The 18,101-nt window shown below is 41.3% G+C and overlaps 1 protein-coding gene across 1 annotated transcript in view; it reads left to right on the top strand.

Annotated features, from left to right (window-relative positions):
* Nucleotides 1-7,408: 7,408 nt before the first annotated feature.
* The window catches only part of LOC112226780 (corticotropin-releasing factor receptor 2-like), an 89,632-nt gene continuing 78,939 nt past the window's right edge, over nt 7,409-18,101 (top strand). Inside the window, exons 1-2 of the mRNA XM_024391328.2 lie at nt 7,409-7,735; nt 7,847-7,966. Of these exons, the coding sequence (XP_024247096.1) occupies nt 7,615-7,735; nt 7,847-7,966 (241 nt within the window). The 5' untranslated portion in view covers nt 7,409-7,614. The remainder of the gene's footprint in view (nt 7,736-7,846; nt 7,967-18,101) is intronic.

An 18,101-nucleotide genomic window follows, 5' to 3' on the forward strand; every position in this document is an offset into this window, starting at 1 on the left:
TAGAACAGGAGATGTGTTGCTAGATTTCGGGAGCATTATCTTCAGATTTCCTTTATTAAAGTCCCCAGTTACAATAAATGCTTTCTTAGGATATGTGGTTTCCAGTTTGCACAAAGTCCAGTGTAGTTCCTTGAGAGCGCTGTCGGCTTGGGGGGGAATATACACGGCAGTGACAATAATCTCAGGTGGTAATGCGGTTGACATTTGATGGTGAGGTATTCCAGATTGGGAGAACAAAAGGGCTTGAGTTCCTGGACTTTACCACACTCACACCATGAGTTATTAATCATGAGACATACCCCTCTACCTCTGATTCCCAGAGAGTTCCTTCTTCCTGTCAGCGCAATGAACAGAGAACCCCTCTGGCTGTATGGATAGGGACAACATATCCAGAGAGAGCCGTGATTTCGTAAAACGGAGTATGTTACAGTCCATTATGTCTCTCTGGAAGGAGAGCCTTGCCCTGAGTTTGTCCACATTATTTTCCAGGGACTGGATGTTAGCTTCTCTCGAATTACATTAGTTATGAAAGAACAATCTTTTCCCTTCACATGCTACACATAGTGTGACCCAATATCCCAAATTGGGTGTACCGCATTTTGGCCCTTTGTCTCGCAACCAAAAATGCCAGGGAAGACTAGTCTGTGATGGAGCATCGGTACATTTTATTGCAGTTACTTTTTGTTGTTCTAAATAGAGACAGCTAGAAGGGCCATGGGTCGTATTGGATTGTGCATAAATGTAGGAAATTAGCTTTAGATGCCCCCCAAAAATCTGGGGGAGGACCCTCAGACCCCCTGGGGGTTTAGAAGTGTCCCCCCCACTTTATAAAAGTTGCCCTGTATACCCTTCATCTTGTAATAAGTCAAATCTAGTGATACACAACTTGACATTTCTGCCATCCATTGTGACATTGTGTGAGGATATTATTTGTATTTTTTTTACCTTTATTTAACTAGGCAAGTCAGTAAAGAACAAATTCTTATTTACAATGACGGCCTACCAACCTTCCAATTAATAGCAATGTTTTTCTTAGATGCTTGGTTACACAGTTTTGTTTGATAACAGTCTCCAGTATCAACATTTAGAAGCAAGCAAAAACAAGGAGAAGAGAGAATCTGTAGACATGCTGAGATAAAATACATATTCTACCAGAATTCAGCCAGCCTTCACATGACAATAACATATGCAAATATGTCCCGTTTTGTGATTTACACCTCAAGCAGAGGAATGACATTGTCACGCCCTGGCCATAGAGAGGTTTTTATTGGTTAGGCCAGGGTGGCTGAATTCTATTTTGGTTAGGCCAGGGTGTGACTAGGTTGGGCATTCTAGTTTCTTTATTTCTATGTTTTCTAGTTCTTTGTGTTTGGCCGGGTGTGGTTCTCAATCAGAGGCAGCTGTCTATCGTTGTCTCAGATTGGGAATTATACTTAGGCAGCCTTTTTTCCTTTCGCATTTGTGGGTAGTTGACTTTGTTAGTAGCATGATTGCCCAAGTTAAGCTTCACGGTCGTTTCCTTGTTTTGTTGGCGACATTCATTTCAAATAAAAAGAAATGTACGCTCATTACGCTGCACTTTGGTCCAGTCATTTCCAGGAAGACGGTTGTGACAGACATTTCTGAGTGCATGATATTCAGTTTCACAAGTTCTATGGATGGTCTTAAACTGCAGTAATTTATGCCTGAGATTATATGAACATGACTGGACATTCAAACACATCTGTATCCATTCATCATCATCAAGAGCTTCTACCAGGTCTTCCTTGCATTTTTGTTTTACGTGCCAAGTGTTATCTGGAAAAGCGTTATCAACCATTGATTAGGTTTGGCAATCAACTATGAAGGTTTGTCAGACTACCTTAAAATAGTTTCAATCTTTGAAGCATCTGGCTTGTCCAGTGTTTGCTGCACTGAGAGAATAAAGTGTTGGATCTGCAAAAATGTATCTATGCTCCGTCACAGACTAGCCTTCCCTGGCTGTCCGACCCTGCAGCGGCCGTCAACATCTGATCCTCCGAAGTAAGATGAGGCATGACAAAGAATTACCTTGGTGTATATTTATACATTATACTTTTCAAGAATAGAATCAATGGTTCAATAATTGAAATGACCATTATTCCCAGGTCCCAGACTGTAGCTTCAAGATGGAACTTTGTATCATTCACTGATATTGTTAATATACTGCAAAATTCACCTCAGCTCCTTAGAATGGTCTTCCCTGACTGTCTGACCCTGCTGGTATAAAGCACGTCACGCTGCTTGCTTCGCGAGTAACACTTCTTCCCGATTCGACCCACACCTGGCACGAACTCAGGACCTATGAGCATGTCCTCAAGCATCTTTGCCAATTGCACCACCTCAAAAGCTAGCTAATAAGGCGACACAAGTGGGACACTTCAGGCTGAGGAGTACATTTCACACATCCCCATGTGCTACACTGGGACACTTGTCACCATCTGATCCTGCTAAGACATGATGATCATAATGTTGTTTACTGACAAGTGCACCATGACAGTGAAGCACCATGACAGTGCAGCCTGTAGAGCTGTTTATTACTGTGTCAATGTGAAAAGCAGGGAAATAGCTAGAGTAACTGACAGGTCAATAACATTACATTTCTATTATACTGACTAATAAAAACCCACATTGCACAAAAAAAACCATCAGAATTATCGGTCTTCAATCGTTTGGATGCTGGTTTCATCGTTTGATTCAGGTCTTGTGTGAATGAGGCAAAAATTATACCTACCTACTAGCTCTCTCTCTAACGGTACATCAACTGGCGAAAGCTAGCTACGTTCATTTATATGTACTTCTGTTGAAACAGTTAAAAAAGGCTACAAAACAATTCCATAAAAACAACAGCTGTTAGATAGTAATAAATAGGAGCCATGTCAAATCACTATCTGAGCTAGAGCTGAACTGGCTGTTATAGCTACTAGCTAGCTAATTAATTCACCTTAATTCAAGAGGGGAGAAACATTAGCTAACATTACATGTCAGGTATACTACTAGCTCAGCACTGGGAATAAACATTAGTCTACATTTGTTTTGTTAAATTAAACAGCAGTTATACATCAGTCAACTAAAGAGTAGCCGGTTTCTGCTCTGCTTGCTTTACACACTGACAGCAGCTGCCTCTGTTCAACTCTCCCATGCTGGTTCAGCCAGCCTTTCCGAAGCTTTGCATTTACACAGCATGTCCGCCCGCTCTGTGGTGTCCGCATATTCCTAAAGCACACAGATGCCATTTTTGGTATCACAGCGCAATGATAAAACTGGAGGGGGGAAGGGGGAATGCAATTTATGAATGTGGGTTATCATGACCCCCGTCTCCAGTGAAAGTTGCACCCCTGAAGATAAGGTAATTTTGTCAGACTTGTGAGCAAACTCATTCATGAGTTGCTCATTCAACATATTCACTGCTACTTCATTCAATCCTATTTTAAGTCTCCCTAACTAATGGTTTTACATTCCCTGAGACTCACAAGAAATGTTTACTTGGCCACATACTCCCAGATTTATATAACAGCCACACATGTCATGGTATCTCATTTCTTCAACAGCAAATATTGTGCAAGGTAAAAGAATAGGCTAGGTACACTAGGTACGCTAGGTACGCTAGGTACTCTAGGTACGCTAGGTACGCTTCAAATAGCTCATTCGGTGGAGCAGTGCTGCCTGAGCCACTAGGCAGAATGTGTTTGGATTGAAACTAAATACAGGATTTAGTTTGTTAACACCATCTGTTCTGCCCAGGAAACAGTAATTCAAGAAGATCTGAATCCATATTCCCATGAAATCCATTGAGATCAAATGATTGGCATGCAGATGCAGTTTGGAAGTTTCACCGGTAAAATGTGTTTAATTATCATTTACGACTGACAGTGGCCTATTTTGAAATTACGTTTGCCTAACTTGGCGTTTGAGGGTATTAAAAATATTACCTTTTTGAGACAATATGTGTGGGCATAGACAAACATTGCAATTGGAGGATTAATATCAATAGGCTACACTTGTGGGGAAAAAAAAACACTGGTACAAATTTTGAAAAATTATGACATTGTTTCAATTTGTATTGCGCTCCAGTACCTGGGGTATTTTAAATGTGGTCACCCTAGCTACAGAACATTTCATCATCACTCCTGCCTCGACGTGATTATTTGAAACAGGCAGCTTCTGCTCCTGTATTCTCACTATCATTGCAAACTAAGAGCTCCCTCTCCCTGCTTATTTCAGATCAAGTCTAAAAACGTAAGACCGGCTGCATCATGATAAAACATAATCTTGCTTTCAGAGAGATTCTACCAGTAGATGTCCATTACAAAAGAGATTAAGGCTGTGAAGCGAACAATAAACTAACATATGGCAGGAAAAGAATAGAGCATTTTCCAATTATAGTATCTGACATTAAGCCAAGTGATACCAAACAATGACAATAACTCCTTCAGCTGCTTCTTCTTCTTACATCCTGCATGCTCCCACTCTTTTTTCCCGCAATCTGTTTTTCCAGTTCCTTCTGCCATTGCTCTGAGCAACACCTCACTGAGGAAGAATCTGCAGCTTTTCCCTGTCTGGCGGGCCTGGCAGACTCAGTCTTTGTCATTCAGACAATTAAAGCAAACTTGTCTCTTTGAACCAGCACAAACATGGTTGAACTGGGCTTGCAGAAATGATAGTCAGTGTTTAAAATTAGGTCAGACAAGTTGACTTCAGAAGGAAGAATATATTATTATATTGCTAATATATTTTGTTGTCCTCACTATTATGATGACATATAAAGAGGAAGGAGTGAGGATACAAAAGTTACCAGAAAGTCAACACATTCAAGTAACCTGTTGTAGATTGTCCATGGCTGTGTAGTGGGTTAATGGGTAAATGCAGTCTGCATCTGAAAATATGATGCTATGACCAAAAAAGACATCATAACATGATGTGCTACAACATCTCATATCACAAACCAGATCGAACTGCACTTATTCACATGCAGTCAATACTCATCAACGAAAATACTGCATCAATAAGCAATTCTAGAAGCTTCCAACCTCAGTACATGAGAGGTGAAAGCCTTACAGGCCTTGTTGAGAGCCTTGGGGTCTCAAGACAACTCTGGCGTCCATTGATCTCCTATTTGCTAGTCTTTTGATCCACGTTGCAACCCTGATGTGATGTCCCTCATCCACTTCAAGACTTCTGAAACAGAAATCCCAGGACGGGTTTACCTTTACCGTACTTCAGTAGGAACAAAAATGTGTAGAACAAGGTAGGCTTCTAAAGTTACTGCTGTAAACTATGCCACCAAACTCCATTAGAGCACAGATAATTCATATTTTATTGGACCTGCACAGCCTACATTAAGGATGCAAATATGTGATGACTGCAGGTCTAGCCTATGGTCCCAAAGTTTACAGACCAAAATCCTTTTGAGGAGACAGAAGTTCAAAAAGAATTATTTTTACTCCAACATGCTCTTGAAAAAGCAATCAAATGCATTGGTATTAGGCTCATTAAAACTGAAAGATAATTGTCTTATGCCACAGCCACTTTATTTTCTGTAAAGCCATATCAGTCAATATGCATAAAGCCTTCTTGATTCACTGTTTTGCATTCAGGGAATAACGCTGTCGAACTCAAATTAGTGTTCACTTGGCAGTTATATTACTCTCAAGGAAATGCCTAGGAAATAGCAGGCCATTATTAAGTCTCGCATGTGGTTAACTGATATGTGATGCCCCTGCTGCGCAAACAATTGAGAGCGGAGTGTAAAGATTAAGCCAAAGTTCAACATCTTAAAGACTGTCTTCTTTCTGAATTTTGAAGACTTCCTTTAAAACCAGTCTGAACCTTCCACAGCAGAAGCACATGATATAGTATCACAGCCAATACGTGATTACTGTCCCATAGGTTTATAAATTGGATGTGCAGTCAGCACGATTCTGTTATTTACCGATTTGTTTACTTATCTGCTTCCTTCATCAGCCAGATGGAATATGGAGCATAACATGTAAATGAATAATAATCATCATCATCATCGTGGTGATAATGATACGCCAGTCTAATTCCATAGCTGGTAGGCTTGAAAAGCTTAGCACAGAGTCCTGCTCTAGGGTAGTACATTAAACTTTAGCCTCGCCCCGCTGCGTACAGAACGTCAGCATTTATCCCTTACTAAATCCCCTTTCTAGAATGCCCTTCTAGCCAATCAGGAATGAGTATTCAACAACGCTGTGGGATAGATTTTGATAAAGGTCAGGAGTCTAATTGAACACATAAACAGATCACTAGTCTGTGATGACATAATAGGGATACACACGTGGATATCACAAAAAGCATTGGGAAAGGTGTCAAAAGCTATCAAAAACAATATCAAAGTTTGATCAAAAGTCATGTGTTAAAAAGTTTGTTTGAGGTACATTTTTCATACAACTTCATAACCGTTTTTTCAATTCATGTTATGGCCTGGGAATAGGCTATACCATTTACTTTATCAATTAAACAGCTTCTTCATCCACTAAAAAATAGATAGGCCAACTTTCCCTTTTTCCATCTGGATGGATAATATTATATTAGGGAATTCCTGCCATAACTCAGGGGTATGGAAAAGCTATTGTGATAGGTGTCTGACCAACTACTGTTAGAAAAAGTATCTAATTTTGTAAAGGAATACAAGATTAGACATGGTCCCTTTGAGGGGGTGCTGAGAGGAAACCAGACTGTAGTTACTTTAAAAACATTGTCCTCAATTTCCATTTGTAAAACACATTAGAAATGTTAAATCGTCTGTGTTTTGGATGTAGCCTACATACAGTGGGTATTTATATACTGTTATTATCTAGGCTACATGCCACTGAAGGCTATTTAAAGCCACATTTTAGTCACTCACAGCAAGTCTCAGACTTATAGCCCATTCACGTGCAAGTCAGAACTAGGAAATGTTCAACTTGCTAACTGGTTGAACTTCGCACGTGTATAACTACAAACAGTTAGCACGTAGGACATTTCAAAGTTTCCTAGTTCCTGACTAGCACGCAAACGCAGCAGTAGGCTATCTACCCGTTTTAATCTTCATCTCTGTAGCTCTCTCCCTACCTACCTACAGAAAATAACTAATATTTTTACTTCAACATTTATGAGGGAAAAAAAATGAAAATATTGTTTCCAAACCCCATTCGTCTCAACAGTACATTGGATCAGTAGTTTGCTTACCAGATTGTTGTTCACGAAATTAGATAACGGCTGCAAGAGACAGAACAGATGGACAATGGTTAAATTAAAGTATTTTTGGTATTAATTTTAACTCACTTTCATAATTGTTGCATAATTCCATAGAGGGATGATGAATGTGTATAAATAGGCTGAGGCTCGGTGTGTCAATCTGATTGTACAGGGAGCGGTGCGAGTAGGAGAGAGCTATAAACGCTCGAGCACTTGGAGTCACTTCTGAGTGCACTAGTTGGACGAGACGTTTTCCTTGGGTTTGAAAAAGCACACTCGTTCTTTCCGTTATAGCTTGGATGAAACACATGCACATACTGTAGTGGGTTTCGTGTAGGAAACCTCTTGGACTTCAATCCCAGTTTAAAATTATTTGATTTAACCTATCAATTAACCATGGATGCTACCATTTACCAAATCATCTTTGGGGAGTTTGGAGACCCAAACTGCAGTGTGATGGATTCATTTCAAGACAGTTTCTATGAAAACGCATCGTTCTCGTTGATGGATTTTGACGGTACGATTTGGGGTGATTTTGACACGGTCATCAATGGTTAGGCTAATGCTCTTTCTTGACAACTTTGACGAATAATTATCATTATTTAAACGTCTTATTATTTATTTAAAGGTTTGTATTGCAATGCCACAACGGATGAGATTGGAACATGTTGGCCAAAGAGCAACACCGGACAGATGGTGGAGAGACCCTGTCCGGAGTACATCAATGGGGTGAAGTACAACACAACAAGTAAGACATTAAACCATTTAATTCTGTTAACGTTTTTTTCCCACCTTTTATGTTTATGGGGTTTGTCGCTGTCCATGTGTAATTGGTTGGCGATACTTTTCTGGTGGCAATGTTGCAGATCATATTAAGCAGTAACTCTAAACTGTGCAATCGAAACCAATCTTCTAATTCTAGGTACAGTAATAATATCATATTTAGTTTTCACGTGGGTTGCTGGAATAGAGTCAGAAGACTCAAGCACCATTTTTTGCAAATGCGAATACATTTATTCATGCAGTTTTCTCCAATTGCTCTACCAAGATGTGTGATGATATAGTAACACATTCTTTAACAGGAAACACTGTATTGAAATGAATTGTCATATTCTAATAATTTTGTAATACACCCAGTATAAATTTGAACGGAAATCTGAAATCAAATCCAGTGTGATTTGATCCAATTTATGTTATTTTTATATTGAATACTGAGTCCAGTTATGTCTACCAGAACCATCCTGTTATGACACATGATCAACAATGTCAAAATAAGCAACGCTATCTTTCCTCTCTGTTTTGGCTCTCTGACCTGCCCTGTGCTTTTGGTAGACTCGGTTTTCATCACCATACCTAACCTGCAAACATCCATTCATTCATTCATTCATCTTTCATTAATTTCTCAAGATGGATTATTACACATGGGTGAACAGCAGCACCCTGCTTGATAATGTAGAGAAACACCTGTGTCACTCGATCCGTCATTGTTCACATCCAGAAGAGTAGTTATTGATTGATGAGAGTTGCTAATTAAATAATAGTGGCAGATGTCATAATGAAAATAATAGATCACAGATGATGGTGGAGCTGTCAACTCCAGAGATGGGGATAGAGATAGACATATTGCTTATTTATGAAGTCTGACGGGGGGTGATTTGAGCTAACGAATGCAAAAAACAACATATTTGAACTGTACTTGTGCACGTGACAATAAAACTTCAAACTTGGATCTTATCTGTCATACGGTGACTGACAATAACTTCAGATCAAAGTTGACTACAAACACAAAGTTCCCAATAGGCCTATTTCATTCATATTGAAATACATTTCATGTTTAAACAATTGAGTTCTATTTGGCTTCTCTCTATAATTTTTCTCAGTATGTAGCCTAATATGTGTGCAATGCTGTGCCAAATCTGTGATTTAGTGTATTTTTATTGGGTAAGCATTGGTAATATACAGTGCATTCGGAAAGTTTTCAGACTCCACATTTTGTTACGTTACAGCCTTACTCCAAAATGGATAAAATCAAATAAATCCCTCATCAATCTACACACAATACCCCATAATGACAAAGCGAAAACAGTTTTTTAGAAATGTTAACAAATGTATAAAATAAAAACAGAAATACCTTATTTACAAAGGTATTCAGACCCTTTGCTATGAGACTCGAAATTGAGCTCAGATGCATCCTGCTTCCATTTATCATCCTTGAGATGTTTCTACAGCTTGATTGGAATACACCTGTGGTAAATTCAATTGATTGGACATGATTTGGAAAGGCACACCTGTCAATATAATTTCCCACAGTTGAAAGTGCATGTCTTTCAAAACCCAAGCCATGAGGGCTAAGGAATTGTCCTTAGAAGTCCAAGACAAGATTGTGTCAAGGCACAGATCTGGGGAAGGTTACCAAAAAATGTCTGCAGCATTGAAGGTCCCCAAAAACACAGGGGCCTCCATCATTCTTAAATGGAAAAAGTTTGTAACTACCAATACTCTTCCTAGAGCTGGGCGCCCAGCCAAACTGAGCAATCGAGGGAGAAGGGCCTTGGTCAGGGAGGTGACCAAGAACCCGATGGTCACTCAAACAGAGCTCCAGTGTTCCTCTGTGGAGATGGGAGAACCTGCTAGATGGACAACCATCTCTTCAGCACTCCACCAATCAGGACTTTATTGTAGAGCGGACAGACGGAAGCCACTCCTCAGTAAAAGGCACATAACAGCCCACTTGGTGTTTACCAAAAGTCACCTAAAGACTCTCAGACCATGAGAACTAAGATTCTTTGGTCTGATGAAACCAAGATTGAACTCGTTGGCCTGAATGCCAAGTGTCATGTCTGGACGAAACCTGGCACGAACCCTTCGGTGAAGCATGGTGGCGTTAGCATCCTGTTGTGGGAATGTTTTTCAGCAGCACGGACTGGGAGACTGGTCAGGATCAAGGGAAAGATGAACGGAGCAAAGTACAGAGAGATCCTTGATGCTCCAGAGCACTCAAGACCTCCATACTGAGGTGAACGTTCACCTTCCAACAGGACAACAACCTAAGCATACAGCCAAGACAACACAGGAGTGGTTTCGGGACAAGTCTCTGAACTTCCTTGAGTGGCCCAGCCAGAGCCCAGCGATGCTCCCCATCAAACCTGACAGAGCTTGAGAGGATCTGCAGAGAAGAATGGGAGAAACTAGTGTGCCAAAGAGAAGAATGGGAGAAACTAGTGTACCAAACTTGGTGTGCCAAACTTGTAGTGTCATACCCAAGAAGACTTGAGAAAAAATGATGACATTGTTTCAGACTTGAGGCTGTAATCAGTGCCAAAGGTGCTTCAACAAAGTACTGAGTAAAGGGTCTGAATGCTTGTGTAATTGTGATATTTAAGTTTTTTATTTTTCAAACAATTGCAAAAATGTTTAGAAACCTGTTTTACTTTGTTATTACGGGGTATTGTGTGTATATTGATGAGGTAAAATACTATTTGATCCATTTTAGAATGGGACTGTAACACAACAAAATGTGGAAAAGGTCAAAGGGTCTGAAAACTTTCCGAATGCACCGTATCTCTTCACCATCCGGTAGTCCGACGGACGAAACTGCGTTTGGCGATTTCCAGAACACTACCTGCCCGAATGCATTGTACGAGCTGTAAAGTTTGTGGATGAGGAATAATGGTCTGAGGCAGTTTTTCATTGTTCAGGCTCCTGAGTTCCAGTGAAGGGAAATCTTAACGCTACAGCATACGATGACAATCTAGGCGATTTTGTGCTTCCAACTTTGTGGCAACAGTTGGGGAATGCCCTTTCCTGTTTCAGAATGACAATGCCCCCATGCACAAAGCGAGGTTTATAAAGAAATGGTTTGTTGAGATCGGTGTGGAAGAACTTGACTGGCCTGCACAGAGCCCTGATCTGAACCCCATCGAACACCTTTAAGATGAATTTGAACACTAACTGTGAGCCAGGCCTAATCGCCCAAAATCTCTGAGAGACCTCACTAATGCTCTTGTGGTTGAATGGAAGCAGGTCCCCGCATCAATGTTCCAGCATCTAGTGGAAAGCCTTCCCAGAAGAGTGGAGGCTGTTACAGCAGTAAAGGGGGACCAACTCCATATTAATGCCCATAATTTTGGAATGAGATGTTCAATGAGCACATGTCCACATACTTTTTGTCATGTTGTTTAAATAGTCTACAGTATAGGCTATATAGGCCTATATCATTCAATACTATTTAAATCATTTTGACATGCATTCAATTGAGTAAACATTTTGCTTTTGTAAGCTAATGTCTGTAATTTTACCTCAATATCCACCGGGAAAAAAATATACATGCAACATACAAAATGTTGGTCCCACATTTCATGAGCTGAAATAATAGATCCCAGAAATGTCCATAAGCACAAACAGCTTATTCCTCTCAAATGCACAAATGCACATTTGTTTACATCCCTGTCCGTGAGCATTTCTCTGCTGCCAAGATAATCCATTCACCTGACAGGTGTGGCATATCAAGAAGCTGATTAAACGGCATGATCATTACACAGGTGCACCTTGTGCTGGGGACAATAAAAGGCCACTCTAAAATGTGCAGTTTTGTCACAAAACACAATGGCACAGATGTCTCAAGTTTTGAGGGAGCGTGCAGTTGACATGCTGACTGCAGGAATGTCCACCAGAGCTGTTGCCAGATCATTTAATGTTCATTTCTCTACCATAAGCCGCTTCCAATGTCGTTTTAGAGAAATAGGCAGTACGACCAACCGGCCTCACAACCACGTGTAACCACTCTAGCCCAGGACCTCCATATCTGGCTTTTTCACCTGTGGGATCGTCTCAGACCAGCCACCCCGATAGCTGATAAAACTGTGGCTTTGCACAACCGAAGAATTTCTGAACAAACTGCCAAAAAAACGTCTCACGGAAGCTCATCTGCTTGCCCGTCGTCCTCACCAAGGCTGTACCGGGCAGATGGCAGACTGCGTGTATGGCGTCTTGTGGGCAAGCGATTTACTGATGTCAACATTATGAACAGAGGTGCTGGTGGAGTTATGGTATGGGCAGGCATAAACTACGGACAATGAACACAGTTGCATCAATGGCAATTTGAATGCACAGAGAAACCATGACGAGATCCTGAGGCCCATTGTTGTGCCATTCATCTGCCTCCATCACCCCATGTTTCCGCATGATAATGCATAGCCCCATGTTGCAAGGATCTGTAAACATTTCCTGGAAGCTGAAAATGTCCCGGTTCTTCCATGGCCTGCATACTCACCAGATATGTCACCCATTGAGCATGGTTTGGACTGAGTAAAACCTTTGAAATTGTTACATGTTACATTCATATTTTTGTTCAGAGTATTTCATGATGTGTTACAACATGTGCGCAATAATGTGCCAAATCTTGATTTAGTGCATTATTATAGAGTAAGCATTATAATAACCACCCTCAATATTTGCAGCCGTAGATGAAGATATCTTTTTAGGAGCTGATCCGTCGTCAGTATTGTGGAATAATTCTAATGTTAAGGTAAGATTTGAATGGAGAAAGCTGTTCTGAGAGCAGTGCTGGCTTTCTTTCGATCCTATCAGTATCAACACATGCCTCAACTACGCACGTGGCCAACGTTCTCTCTGCGTGGTGTTTTGGAAAACGCATGTTACGTCTTCGGCCATTGTAGGAAAGATGTATCTTTGAAACACTCATAAGCCTAAATTCCGTCGCTATCGGGAAACCGGGCCCAGGAGATCTTGTGCAGGCTCTGCAAGCTAAAGCCTAAGTTTTGGATCTGGAGGTTAAACATCTTTGTGGTGTGCAGGAAACCAAGATTTGAATCCAGTCTGTCACATTAGGTCCTCTATTGAAATGAACACGATGGTGACTTGGGAGTCGTCTGAAGTCGGTACAACCAATCTGCTAACTTCTGTCTGCAGCGTCCGAACAGTTTATGCAAGATTTGAACGGAATAAGCTCATGCGAGAGCAGTGCTGCTTTTCTTTCAATCGTTTCAGTAGCGACGCGTGGTCTAACGATGCACTTAGCAAATGTTCTTTCTACGTGCTTGTTTTGGAAACACTCATAAATAACGATGCATCTGATACAGTCATCGTAATTTTTAAGTTCAATCCAACTGGGAAACAAGGCCCAGACCATTTCAATAATCAACAGATAATCAACAGATATTTGCTCGTCATTGAGATATAACTAGTAATCCCTGAAAGTCTAGCTATGAGGAATATGTGTGTGAAATCCCAGGGGTCAGAATAATACATTTTTTTCCCACAGTGCTTCAGGGCATATACATAAAAATAAATAAAAAGCAGCACACTGCAAAAGATAACAACACCAACATTTTGGTAATATGGTAATATCTGGTAATATTAACAGTTCATGTGCTAAATCAATTCAAATCCAATTTTATTGGTCACATACACATGGTCAGCAGATGTTAATGCGAGTGTAGTGAAAGTCTTGTGCTTCTAGTTCCGACAATGCAGTAATATCTAACAAGTAATCTAACAAATTCACAACAACTACCTTATACACACTAATGTAAAGGGATGAATAGGAATATGTACATATAAATATATAGTTGAGCGATGGTAGATCGGCATAGGCAAGATGAAGTAGATCGTATAGAATACAGTATATACATATGAGATGAGTAATGTAGGATATGTAAACATTATTAAAGTTGGGTTATTTTAAGTGACTAGTGATACCTTTATTAAGTCCATTTATTAAAGTGACCAGAGATTTGAGTCTGTATGTTGGCAGCAGCCTCTTTGTTAATGATGGCTGTTTAACAGTCTGATGGCCTTGAGATAGAAGCTGTTTTTCAGTCTCTTGGGCCCAGCTTTGATGCACCCGTACTGACCTCGCCTTCTGGATGATAGCGGGGTGAACAGGCAGTGGCGCGGGTGGCTGTTGTCCTTGATGATCTTTTTGGCCTTCCTGCGACATCGGGTGCTGTAGGTGTCCTGGTGGACAGGTAGTTTGCCCACAGTGATGCGTTGTGTAGACTGCACCACCCTCTGGAGAGCCTTGCGGTTGAGGGCGGTGCAGTTGCAGTACCAGGCAGTGATACAGCCCGACAGGATGCTCTCGATTGTGCATCTGTAAAAGTTTGTGAGTGTTTTAGGTGACAAGCCACATTTCTTCAGCCTCCTGAGGTTGAAGAGGTGCCTTCTTCACCACGCTGCCTGTGTGGGTGGACCATTTCAGTTTTTCCTGTGATGTGTATGCCGAGGAACTTCAAATTTTCCACTGTCTCCACTACTGTCCTGTCGATGTGGAGATGCTGCCTTTGCTGTTTCCTGAAGTCCACAATCATCTCATTTGTTTTGTTGACATTGAGTGAGAGGTTCTTTTCCTGACACCACACTCCGAGGGCCCTCACCTCCTCCATGTAGGCCGTCTCACTGTTTTTTTCTTTCTTCATTTAACCTTTATTTAACTAGGCAAGTCAGTTAAGAACAAATTATTATTTACAATGACGGCATAGGAACAGTGGGTTAACTGCCTTGTTCAGGGGCAGAATGACAGATTTTTACCTTGTCAGCTCAGGGATTCGATCTAGCAACCTTTTGGTTACTGGACAACGCTCTAACCACTAGGATACCTGCCGTTGTTGTTGGTAATCAAGCCCACCACTGTAGTGTCGTCTGAAAACTTGATGATTGAGTTGGAAGTGTGCATGGCCACACAGTCATGGGTGAATAGGTAGTACAGGAGAGGGCTGAGAACGCACCATTGTGGGGCCCCAGTGTTGAGGATCAGCGGGGTGGAAATGTTGTTTCCTACCTTCACCACCTGGGGGCGGCCCGTCAGAAAGTCCAGGACCCAGTTGCACAGGGCGGAGTCGAGACCCAGGGTCTCAAGCTTAATGACGAGTTTGGAGGGTACTATGGTGTTAAATGCTGAGCTGTAGTCAATGAACAGCATTTTTACATTGGTAATCTTCTTGTCCAGATGGGATAGGGCAGTGTGCAGTGTGATGGCGATTGCATCGTCAGTGGACCTATTGGGGCGGTAAGCAAATTGGAGTGGGTCTAGAGCATCAGGTAGGGTGGAGTTGATATGATCCTTGACTTGTCTCTCAAGCACTTCATGATGACAGAAGTGAGTGCAACGGGGCGATAGTCATTTAGCTCAGTTACCTTAGCTTTCCTGGGATAGGGATTGATTGAATATATCCGTAAACACACCAGCCAGCTGGTCTGCGCATGCTCTGAGGACGCGGCTAGGGATGCCGTCTGGGCTGGTAGCCTTGCGAGGCTAACTAACTAATTTAAATGTTTTACTCACGTTGGCCACGGAGAAGGAGAACCCACAGGCTTTGGTAGCGGGCCATGTCAGTGGCACTGTATTGTCCTCAAAGCGAGAAAATAAGTTTTTCAATTTGTCTGGGAGCAAGACATCAATGTCAGAGACTGGGCTGGTTTTCTTGTTGTAATCCGTGATTGACTGTAGACCCTGCCACATACATGTTGTGTTTGAGCCGTTGAATTGTTACTCTACTTTCTCTCTATACTGACGTTGTGAGTAGCTGCACTTTTTGTATTCGGCCATGATTAAAAGCGGTGTTTCGCGCTTTGAGTTTTGGGCGAAACCTGCCATCAATCAACGGTTTCTGGTTAGGAAAGGTTTGAATAGTCACAGTAGGTACCACATCTCCGATGCGCTTGCTAATAAACTCGCTCACCGAGTCAGCGTATACATCAATGTTATTGTCTGAGGCTATCCAGACCATATCCCAATCCACGTGATCAAAGCAATCTTGAAGCGAGGAATCCGATTTGTCAGACCAGCGTTGGATAGACCTGAGAACGGGCATTTCCTGTTTTAGTTTCTGTAAATAGGCTGGGAGCAACAAAATGGAGTCATGGTCAGATTTGCCGAAGGCAGGGCGGGGGAGGTCTTTGTATGCATAGCGGAAGTTAGAGTAGCAATGATCCAGAATGCTACCAGCTTGTGTCGCGCATTCGACATGCTGATTGAATTTAGGAGGTCTTGTTCTCAGGTTAGCTTTGTTAAACAACTTCTTAGGGCTAAGCCCCTTTTTTCTCCACTTCCTGTCTGAAGGACATGCCCAAAGTAAACTGCCTGTAGCTCAGGGAATGAAGCCAGGATATGCATATAATTGGTACCATTGGAAAGAAAACCCTTTGAAGTTTGTAGAAATGATCAAATAATGTAGGAGAATATAACACAATACATATGGTAGGAGAAAATCCAAAGAAAAACCAACCAGAATTGTTTTTGTTGTTGAGAGACCATCCTCTTAGAAAGGCAAGAGAAATGTCATATTGAAAATTAGCTCCTTGGATGCAATTCCTATGGCTTCCACAGGGTGTCAGCAGTCTATGTTCAAGGTTTCAGGCTCGTAACTTCAAAAACGAATAAGAAATATGAGTTTTAGCAGAAATACACAGTCTTGAAAATGTGTGTTTGCATGCGCCATGAAGACATTACGCACCTGCTAAAATAGTTTCCTATTGAGCATACTTCTTTCCATAAGAAATATTATAATTTGATTACATTTTAGGGTATCTGAGGAGTAAATAGAAACATATTTTGACTTGTTGAAACAAAGTTTAGTGGTAGATTTTCAGATTCATTTCTCTGCAAGTTGAACGAGTGGATTACTCAAATCGATGGCGCCCACTAAACATACTTTTTGGGATATAAAGAAGGATTTTATCTAACAAAACTACACTACATATTATAGCTGGGACCCTTTGGATGACAAATCAGAGGAAGATTTTCAAAAAGTAAGTGAATATTTAATCGTTATATGTGAATTTATGAAACCTGTGCCGGTGGAAAAATATTTTGATGTGGGGCGCCTTCCTCAAACAATTGCATGGCATGTTTTCGCTGTAATAGCTACTGTAAATCGGACAGTGCAGTTAGATTAACAATAATTTAAGCTTTCAGCCAATATAAGACACTTATATGTACATAAGTGTTTAAAATCCATAATATTTATGATTATTTGTTTGAATTGCGCGACCTCCAGTTTCACCGGAAGTTTTCCCGCTAGTGGAACTCCTATCACTAAGAAGGTTTACAATTCCCAGATACAATAAATGCAGCCTCAGGATGTTTGGTTTCCAGTTTACATAGAGTCCAGTGAAGTATTTTCAGGGCCGACGCAGTATCTGCTTGGGGGCGGGGATATACACGGCCGTGACTGTAATCGAGGAGAATTCTCTTGGAAGATAATTTGATTGTAAGGAATTATAGGTCAGGTGAACAAAAGGACTTGAGTTCCTGTATGTTGTTGATTACACAATGAGTCGTTAAATGGTAAGGCATACACCTCGCCCTTCTTCTTACCAGAGAGATGTTTGTTTCTGTCAGCGCGATGCATGACGAAACCAGGTGGCTGTACCGATATCCCGAGTGAGCCATGTTTCCGTGAAACGGAGACGGTTACAATCTCTGATGTCTCTCTGGAAGGCAACTCGTGCCCTAATTTCGGCCACCTTGTTATCTAGAGACTGGACATTGGCGAGTAATATGCTCGGAAGTGGTGGATGGTGTGCTCGCCCTCTGAGTCTGACCAGTAGGCCGCTCCCTCTGCCTCTCCTGCTGCGACCGCGTTGTTTTGGGTCGGCCTCTGGAGTAAGCTCCCATGTCCAGGTTGGAGGTCCGAACAATGGATCCGCTTCTGGAAAGACGTATTCCTGGTCATAATGTTGGTAAATTGACATGGCTTTCAAATCCAATAGTTATTCCCGGCTGTATGTAATAACACTTGAGATTTTCTGGGCTAACAATGTAAGAAATAATACATTAAAAACAAAAACTGCATAGCTTCCTAAAGACCATAATTTCCTAAGGACCTGAAGCGAGGCGACCATCTCTGTCGGCGTTAGGC

This window comes from Oncorhynchus tshawytscha, linkage group LG28 (genome assembly GCF_018296145.1).
Source record: "Oncorhynchus tshawytscha isolate Ot180627B linkage group LG28, Otsh_v2.0, whole genome shotgun sequence".
In the NCBI taxonomy this organism is placed as follows: domain Eukaryota; kingdom Metazoa; phylum Chordata; class Actinopteri; order Salmoniformes; family Salmonidae; genus Oncorhynchus; species Oncorhynchus tshawytscha.